The sequence below is a fragment of the Dipodomys ordii genome, unplaced genomic scaffold, assembly GCF_000151885.1.
Source record: "Dipodomys ordii isolate 6190 unplaced genomic scaffold, Dord_2.0 Scaffold68, whole genome shotgun sequence".
NCBI classification, from domain to species: Eukaryota; Metazoa; Chordata; class Mammalia; order Rodentia; family Heteromyidae; genus Dipodomys; species Dipodomys ordii.
In genome coordinates this window covers 6,302,561-6,312,665 of record NW_012267284.1, presented here as the reverse complement: position 1 = coordinate 6,312,665, position 10,105 = coordinate 6,302,561, and the positions used below count along the sequence as shown (strand labels likewise).

The window sequence follows — 10,105 nt, the reverse complement described above, 5'->3', positions numbered from 1 at the left end:
GCCCAGGCCCAGAGTTCAAGCCCCACAACTGAACCCCCCCCCAAAAAAAATGAACACACAGTACTCTAAAGAATATAGTAAGAAGGAGAACCTCATACTAAGCAACCAAAAATTGCTGAACCCTTTCTAGAAATCATCTTGACAATATATTAGAACTAAAGCATCGACACATTTGACTGACTCATTGAGTTAACTTGAATTATAAACAAAGATATCTAGTACTAGTAAGAAAATAAAAACACTTTAAATATCCAGAAATAAGGAAACCTGTAGGAAAAAATAATATATACCATTAATTTTATAAGGAATTTTTAGGGTTGGGCTCAAGTGGTAGAGTACATTCCTAGCAAGTTTGAGGCCTAGTTTAATCCCAAGTGTTGCCAAAAAATTTTTTTAGTAATTTTTCTATGATTGGGAAAATACTTATAAAGTGAAATGAAGTCATTATGACATAAAAATTTTACAAGCAATATTGTCACAATTATACAGAAGTGTGCATATATATATATAGAGAGAGAGAAAAGGAAAATAGTGCCAAGCAGAAATTCTCCATCATATTTATGCTTAACTTCCAAGTAATCTACAGCAAAAATTTACAAAGGTTATCTATCCTATGAGAAGAAATGTTCATAATTATGGTGAATACACTATGCTTACTGAAAATAGATGGCAATAACTGGGTTTCAACTTTTTGTTTTGTTTTTTGGTCAGTTGTGGGGCTTGAACTCTGGGCTTGGGTGTTGTCCCTGCGCTCTTCAGCTCAAGGCGAGCGCCACTTTCGGGTTTCAACTTTTATAAAATTAATAAGCTCTTATAAATTAACTGTAATAAATTCCTCATACATTTTGAGGATATACTGTAATCACCCCATATTACAGAGAAGATTCTCAAGGCTATGACCTCACCAAATACCACTCTAAGGTGCAGAGCTAATGTCCACCCCAGCTATGACTTCACAACTCCCATCTTAACTCTTTCCTTCTCAAACAGAAAATGACTGGAGACTTCCAATACATCTCATATGTAAATACAATAGCATGAACAAATTTAGCAAAATACTGGCATAAACATTCAAAATAAATGAATTGGCAAACCTACAAAGAAGTGCCTAGACTTTGCTTTCTACAGTGTCCAGTCAACTTTAAAATTCATAAGCAGAAGGAACTTAACACTTGATAAATGCTACCAGGATAAGTAACTTACTTCTTGTGTGATCGGTGGTCTGAACTGTTTGTGTAGTTCAATAATTATTCTTAGACAAATAAGAACATTTTCTTCATTTTCCGTCTTTAAAATAAACATGAAAAGAAGTTATGATTTCAAAGATGTTTTAATCTTAAGATCAAAGACTAATTTTCTAAATATTTTCTATATACACACTTCCCATTTTGATTTGCTAAAAATTCCTAACTCCCAGAACAAAGCTTTCCCAGACAGGAAGTGCCATGGGCATCGATGGACCACCTACATGCAGGACATCCTGTCAGCCAACTCTATGTAATAACCCTGAGATGGTTGAACTGGCATAATTGGCAAGTTACACCTTGAACTAGTGTTTTCAAGGCCAAATTGACAGTGTTCGCTGCTTCAAAAAACAGGCTGAACATCCCTAAGCCAAAAACACCTAAACCTGAAAGGTTCTTTGAGCACCCACATGATACCATAAGTGAACAGTCCACACCTGACCTCATATGCTGGGCCAGTCAAAACACAAACACATTAAAAGTAGGATATAAAATTACCTTTGAGCTACGTATATTAAGTGTAAATGATTTGTAAGTGAATTCCATATTTAGATTTGGACTATGATGCTAAAATATTTCATTATGTATATACAAATATTTGAAAATCCAAAAGCTTTGGGTTAGGAATACTCAATCTGTACTGCCAATGCCAAAAAAGAACAATTACCAGATCAGAACCCACAATGCACAGGACCCTGTCTGAACACTTTAGGCTATGGGAGGGGTTCCAACCACATTTTACCTATGAGGTTAAAAGCCTCACAGAAGGTAAACAATGTGGCTATCAGGGTATAGCTAAGAAATGATGGAGCCAACACTCGAATCCAATTTCTGTTTTGGAAAGCTTCTCTTGCCAAGAAGGCCCAATGATACAATAGAATTCTAAACATATTAAGACTAAGATGACAGGAAAACAACTTTAGAGACCAGCTTAAAAGGAAACAAATGGATCTCCCAAGAGCAGAAGGTCTTCCTTCTGAGCACCCACTAAAGTGGAGTAGTGAGAAAGGTCCATACAACACAAAAGACCAGGCAAACAAGCCTAGGCCTGTCTGTGGACTGCAAATCTGTAGTTTCAAACTACGTAATTTAGAAAAATTATCATCAGTCAATTCATCTTTCTAAACTTTCTTGTTAGTTGGTCATAGGGCTTGAACTCTGGGCCTGTGCACTGTCTCTCAGCTCTTCAGCTCAAGGCTAGCGCTTTACCACTTAAGCCAAAGCACCTCTTTCAGTTTTCTGGTGGTTTATTGGAGATGAGTCTCCCGGACTTTCCTGCCTGGGCTGGCTTTGAACTGTGATCCTCAGATCTCAACCTCCTGAGTAGGAAGGATTACAGGTGTGAGTCACTGGTGCCCGGTAAAATTAAACATTTTTAACAAATTAATCTTTTTTTTTTGGTGCTGGTCCTGGGACTTGAATTCTGGGCATGGGCACTGTCCCTGAGTTTTTGTGCTCAAGGCTAGTGCTCTACCACTTAAGCCACAGCTCCCTTCAGCTTTCTATAGTTAACTGCAGATAAAAGTCTCAGACTTTCCCACCAGCTGGCTTTGAACTTTGATCCTCAGATCTCAGCCTCCTGAGTAACTAGGATTACAGGCATGAGATACCAGTACCTAGCTAAATCTTTTAAAGTTTTTTGTTCTTTTCTTAATACCCCGGGGGAAAACTGCACTAAGAAAAAAAAATGTTACTTACAGGAATCAGAATTAGTGGAGGGCAGACTACTGTATAATACTGGATTTTCCAGTAACAAAATCTCTGAAAGCTCTGAATCTGGCTATATAGAGAGACTTTATTCCTAAAGCTTACCTCTAAAAAGCGAAACATGACTGACAAAACATTTTTTGTGTGAGGACGAAGATGCTCGTTGGTTGGTATTCTATGAATTATTTCAAGCACTAGCTTCCGAAGTTGCTGGTGAGAAAAGAAAAAGTTCCAAATTAATTGTATCACTTTTTACATATGTTATGCATGCAGTTCTAAGTATCTAGCAATAGCAACCACCATACAACAAAATGGATGTAATTTTTAAGCATCTTGAATATTTAAATGAATCCAGGCTATTTGGGATAGATCGCAAACATATAGAAATGTAATAATGAAATCTCCCACCCCTTCTAACTAATTAAAGCTAATAAAAAATGTAATTAAATGTACTGGAATTTGTTATTTTCTTTCAGTATTTCCACAACTGTATACCTAGCTAAGTCAAATATTCCCTTTTTTTGGAGACAGTGTCTCACCATGTATAATCTCACCAGGATAATCTCAAACTTGAGATCCTACCTCTGCTTCCCATGTTCTGAAATTACAGGTGGTTGCTACCATGCCTGGCAACTTTTTCTCTTCCACAACTTACCAGTATTTCATACTGTCACCAGTGTGAATATGGAGTAGAATGAAGATGAAAGAGCAAAACACAAACTGAACATAGCTTGAGGTGTCCCTTTGTACCTCAGTCTATCTCCCATAATGCAATCTCCTGTTAGTTTGGGTCTATGGAGTAAATTTGTACCAAGCTTCCACAGATTCTGTCTGTGGAGCTGACAAGTAAATATGTAAATTCTTGAACTGGTACAACATAAAAACATGTCATAGGAATGAACTTTCACTAGTGTTAGGGTAATTTTCAAAAATGCTTCTTAGGAGATATACGTTGATGGGCACCAGCGGCTCTAATTTATAATCCTAGAAACTTAAAAGGCTGATATTTGGAGGATCATAGTTCAACCAACACAGGCAGAAAAATTTGCTAGACTCCATCTTGAAACAACAAAAAAGCAGTACTAAAGACATGACCCAAGTAGTAGAGTGCCAACCTAGCAAATAGCAAGCCTGAGGACCTGATTTACCAAAAAAAAGTGGTATAAGAGAACTGTTTTAAGATGATCAACATAGGGAGACCAAAGTGAGGAATGGTATAAAAAACTGTCCAGGTATTAAAAGTATTGAAATTGCCTATAAAAGGTGATATCATTAAACCATGTTTCTTTTTTAATTTTTATTGTGAAAATACTGTACAGAGGGGTTACAATTACATGGGCAAGACAATGAGTACATTTCTAATCAAGCATTGTAGCCTCCTCCTTTGTTTCCCCTTCCCATCCCTTCCCATCCTCCCCCCCCAATCCTCCCCGCTCCCCATGTTTCTTTCTTTAGTGTTTGTCTTAATGGTCTATAATAAACAATGTAGAGATACATAGATATAGATATATGTGATATATAAATAAAACTAAGACACTTAGCTGAGGAGGCAACAGTCTTGGACAAAGCATGAACTGACAAAACCTCTTTCATTCTCAAAGTTCTCACTGGGGAGTGATGGGGGAGTGGAATCACTGTATCACTTGAGTCATGCCAAAGCCCTTTATTTTTTTGATAAGGTCTCATATTTTGCCCACATGAACAAGGATTCTTCTGCCTATTTATCTTCTATTCAACTGGGTCACAGATGCCTGGATTTTATTGGTTGAGATGGAGTTCTCACTTTTTGCTGGCCACAAGTAAGTTTCTCCTGATCTCTGCTTACAGACAAGACTCATCATGCTCAAATAAAACCTCTTTCATTCTTAAATAATGACCATGTTTTCTGAGTTGTCTTAATTTATAAATGCTTACAAACATATAGCATGACACTTTTCTCTCACTGCAACTCTGGATCACATATTACCTGGGCTGGTTTCTCCTGAAGAAACTGGACTTCGCCATCTTGGAGAAATGTAAGAAATCGAGGGATGATGTGTTCCAGGAATGTTGAATATTGAGGAGATGATGTTACATTCTAATCAAGCAAAAATGAAAGATCATCCCAGTAAGTAATATGTATTTATTTTCATTTCAATTTCACAACTTATAGTAATCTCAAAGGACTATCTGGGTATTTTCAGATGTTTTTGTGATAAAATAATTTAAATAAATTGAGATGACTGGTACTTCAGAAATCAGATTCAAGGATCTAAATACAAAAATTCACTGATAAAATTACAAATATTGGAAGGAGGCAGAACAAAATGGCAGATTAGAACATCGATCATTTTATTCCATGCTTGAGTAGAAGAGTGACAAGGAAGAGACCAGATCCTGAAGAGAGGAAGAGAATCAAGCACCACGAAGATGGTGACAGGAAGGCATAAAACTATGGAGAGGGCTGGGAAGGTGACTCAATGGTAGAGCACTTGCCTTGCATGCATGAGGCCCTGGGTTTGATTCCTCAGCACCACATAAGCAAAAAGAAAAAAGCCAGAAGTGACACTGTGGCTCAAGTGGTAGAGCGCTAGCCTTGAGCTGAAGAGCTGCCCAGGCCCAGAGTTCAGGGCCCATGACCAGACCCAAAAAAAAAAAAAAAAACTGTGGAGAAACCAAACCAGCAGGAGACCTGGGCCTGTCCCAGCTCCCCATCAAGGACAGAGGAGCTGAAAACTCCATTACAAGGTTCATCCTAGATAAGGAAGATACATATTGGTTCCAGATTCATCTAAAGGCACTGGAGCAATGGTGACTGGTCTTCATTAGGGATTGCTACAAGCACAGGTTGTAGTTTATCAACTGTGAAAGCTTGTGCAGGCAAGCTTCCTCATTCTAAGGGGAGAAGTCTATACAGTGTCCAGCACTAAAACTAAGTCTCAGGGAAACCAGAGATGTGGCTCAGTCCTGTAATCCTCGCTACTCAGAATGCTGAGATCTGAATGTCAGGGTCCAAAGCCAGCCTGAGCAGAAAAGCCAGTGAAACTCTTATCTCCAACTAACCCTCAAGAAGCCAGAAGTGGAGCTGTGGCTCAAGAGGTAGAGCACCAGCCTTAAGCGAAAAAGCTCAGATACAGCACCCAGATCCAAGCACACACAAAAAAAAGTCAAGGAGATCCAAAGGATAACCCCATAGTAACTGTCAATGACAGAGCTTTCTAGTATCTTCTCCAGGCCAAGCCAAGGAATCCCAGAACTCAAGAGGTTGAGGCAGGAGAATCACCAGTTTGAGGTCAACCTTGGCTACATTTCAAGACCCCATCTCCAAAAAAGAAAGTTAGTATGGAAGTATTTCAACTCATTGACTCAACAAAAACCAGTTTTTTTGATCCAGATGAATTTATTTTTTTATTGTTATTTTTTTTTGGTTGGTCATGGGGCTTGAACTCTGGGCTTGGGCACTGTCCCTGCACTCTTCAGCCCAAGGCGAGCGCTCTACTACTTGAGCCACAGTGCCACTTCCGGTTTTCTAGTGATTTACCAGAGATAAGAGTCTCACGGAGGCTGGGAAGGTGGCTCAGTGGTAGAGCGCTTGCCTTGCGTGCATGAGGCCCTGGGTTCGATTCCTCAGCACCACATAAGCAAAAAGAAAAAAGCCGGAAGTGGTGCTGTGGCTCAAGTGGTAGAGCGCTAGCCTTGAGCTGAAGAGCTGAGGGACAGCACCCAGGCCCAGAGTTCAGGCCCCACGACCGGACCCCCCCCCCAAAAAAAAAAAAGAGTCTCAAGGACTCTCCTGCCTGGGCTGGCTTTGAACCGAGATCCCCAGATCTCAGCCTCCTGAGTTTCTAGGATTACAGGCGTGAGCCACGGTTCGCCCAGCTCAGATGAATTCATTTCTAACATCAAGGCTTCTGTTCTTTGTCTTGGAAGGTACCCCCAATTACTTTGCCTAAAACTTTAGCCCTAATGAGTTAATGAAATGATGGGTTAGGGGAATGGTTCAAGTCATGGAACACCTGCAGACACAGAAAGAGCCCTGAATTCAAAGCCCTGTACCATCAAAAGAGAAAAAGAAAAATTGAAATCAGTCATAAATGCTTCTGAATCACTAGAAGTGATATTTTCCTTTTAAAAAAAAAGTTTAACTTGCTTCACTGAAATATGAAAGCATTTCCAGAGACAATCTATATATGAAACAGTAACTAAGGGGGACAGCCGAGCCCTGAATATGGGCAGTACCGTTCCATTGGCTGGAGCCTAGATGGAATAAAAGTGGGAGAAAAGAGGACATCGACTAGCAGAGGCCTTCCCTGTCTCTGCTTCCTGCCTGTTATCATATGAGCTGTCCTACACTCCCACCAGGATGAACTCCAAAAACTCCTTCCTCCCTCAAGTTATTTTTCCTCTGGTACAATGTGACATTGATAAAAAGTGTAATGCAGAAATGAAAACATGTTTCAAAACAATAACAAAACCAACATTCCTCAACACAGTTTGGAGTCCTTTTTCACTAGTATGAAGACACAGTTCCAAATTTTAATTTTTGAAATACGGTAAGTTAAAATGATTTTTGAGTTGGTAGACTTGACAGAACAGCAATAGAGAAGCATATGTGTTTACCTCAAAAAGAAGAATATAAAACATAAAGCCCATACCTCAAAATTTTCACTAACTTCTTGCATCATTTTTAACTTTGTTTCATCAGCTGTAAATAGCAAAACAACCCATCAGGTAATGGAAATTATGTTTACATATGTTCCTGAATTCCTAATTTGGTAATTTAAGAGAAGCAATCAGATCTTATCAGTTTGACTGTCACAGCCCAATAAAAGAAGGCACATAGCAAGTTCCCTATAATTAGCCATCATACATTCATCCACTGCACACACACACACACACACACACACACACACACGCGCATGCATGAACACACATACACATGCCTCTTTGGGCTCCAGCCAGTAATACTCATCACTTTGCTTCTCCATATGGTAGAGAAAGGAAAACCAAGGGTTTGGTTTTTTTAAAACAAAAGTTAATGTTACTATTAATGTTCATGGGTTTATATTTTAACTAAGATGAATATCATATCATATTAATGCATTTCTTAGCTACAAAAAGCATTAACTCACGTGTATTCACATCAGTAAGAGCTGCCACAAACTGAAGGTATTTTTTCATTAGAGTGGTTTGGTCAACCACAGTAGCCCCCTGTGCTGCAACAAACGCCATTTTGTTTTGTGAGCTGGTTTCTCTCTCAGAAGAAAAGTAACAGGTCCATGAGTTCTCTCAGCCTATGAAAAGGAGCATCCTGTTAGCTAACTTACCAGGGAATATGACTCACAACCTCTGAAAATGTAAACCGCCGCACTTGCATTAACCTAAATGCATACTTGCACTTGCCTAGATAACTTAAAGCCTTTGGTTCACAATGACTAGTACTAGAGAGAAAAATCTTCCCAAGTCTTTAAAATCCAAAAACAAAAGCAGAAACACCATTCAGAGGGTTGAGGACATCCTTCCATAGCAAAGCACTTGCCTAGGATGCATGAGGCCTGAACTTCAATCCCCAGCATCACAAAAACACAATAAAATAACAACCATCCTGCCAATCATTACCCCAGAGATGGCCTAAGAAAGTTCCAATTTTGTTTGCAAGTGAGGCACACGATGTTCTGAAAAATTGCTCCTCCAGGGTGAGCTAGAGGCAGGCTGACCATTCTTTGAGCACTGCTCCAAACTGCCATACAAGTGGAAACTTGGATTCTATCCAGAACTGTCACATGGGGGTGTGTGGCTCAAGTGGGAGAGTGGGCTTGCCTAGTAAGCTTAACATCAGGAGTTCAAACCTTAGTTCCATCACCAAAAAACTACAAATATCCAGAGAGAACCAACTGAAATTGCCTGTCCTCATTCTTGCGATAATTTAATAAAAAATTACACATTATTAAATGGCTTCAAGCTGGACATTTATGCTGCACACTGTAATCCTAGCTACTCAGGAGGCTACGCTCTGAAATTGCTGTTCGAAGCCAGGCAAGGCAGCAAAGTCTGTAAGACTCTTAATTAATTACCAAAAAGGGGAGCTGAGGGACTAGAAATGTGGCTTAGTGGTAGAGTGCTTGCCTAGCAAGCATGAAGTCCTGGGTTCAATTCCTCAGTACCACATAAACAAAAAAGGCCAGAATTGGTGCAGTGGCTCATGTGGTAAGAGTGCTAGCCTTGAACAAAACAAACAAACAGCAGCAACAACAACAACAAAAAAAAAAGCAGCTCAAGGACAGTGCCCAGGCCCTGAGTTCAAGCCCCAGGACTGGCCAAAAAAAAAAAGGGGGGGGAGCTATGTGTCAAGTGGCAGAGCACTAGCTTTGGGAGGCAGGGGAAGCTCAGGGACAGCCACCCAGGCCCTGAGTTCAAACCCCAGTTCATAAGCACAAAAGTAACAAAAATAAAAAATGGTTTCATGATGCAGATGATGGGGGTCACCCGGAGGCATAGGTATCACTTCGGTGCAGCAAGATGACTAACAACCTACCAAAACATCCTACCGGAAGTCCCCACTCAAAGAGGCCCAGGAGGGGAGAATCACAAGGACACCACGGGGGGGGGGTCCTGCCAGCCTGGTGAGGGTGACATGGCCGTTGCTTGCCTCTTTGAGGACACAGTCCTCCCAACACCGCCCCCATCCCCCTTCTCTGGGACCCAAGACTTGGGTGACCCACTCAGAACCCCCTCCCCCGAAAAAAAAGCCCGCGGCCCGCTTCCCACTGCGCCCCACCCTCCCAAACACGGGAAGCAAAAGTCCTAAGGTCCCATCTCGCCTGATTCGGTAAACTGTCGGGACTCCCCGAAAAACCCATGTCCCCCAGCAAGGTGGGAAAGGCCAGGGCGCCCCGCGACACTGCGCCACGCCCCCTTGACCACAGGCCCGGCCCGGCCCACCGCGCGGGTCAGCACCGCCGAGCCACCAGGGGCGCTCTCGCCGCCCCTACCTTGGCTCCCGGGGTCCGATCCAGCCCGCCAGATGCTCGCGTGGAAGCCCCGGCGGGGACGGGGGGCGGGGGGAAGGGGTTGGAGCCGGCCCCTGGCTCCAAGAAACAGACCCCAGGCCCTGGCGGAGGCGCAAACGGTCCCGGAGACTCCTGAGCTCCCTCGGCCGGCGACTCCGGTCGTCC

The 10,105-nt window shown here is 41.5% G+C and overlaps 1 protein-coding gene across 1 annotated transcript in view; it reads right to left on the bottom strand.

Annotated features, from left to right (window-relative positions):
* The window catches only part of Trrap (transformation/transcription domain-associated protein), a 103,811-nt gene that overhangs the window by 93,309 nt on the left and 397 nt on the right, over nt 1-10,105 (bottom strand). The window contains exons 2-6 of the mRNA XM_013023405.1: nt 8,063-8,224; nt 7,586-7,635; nt 4,918-5,028; nt 3,057-3,161; nt 1,204-1,287 (exon numbers count right to left, since the gene is read on the bottom strand). Of these exons, the coding sequence (XP_012878859.1) occupies nt 1,204-1,287; nt 3,057-3,161; nt 4,918-5,028; nt 7,586-7,635; nt 8,063-8,162 (450 nt within the window). The 5' untranslated portion in view covers nt 8,163-8,224. The remainder of the gene's footprint in view (nt 1-1,203; nt 1,288-3,056; nt 3,162-4,917; nt 5,029-7,585; nt 7,636-8,062; nt 8,225-10,105) is intronic.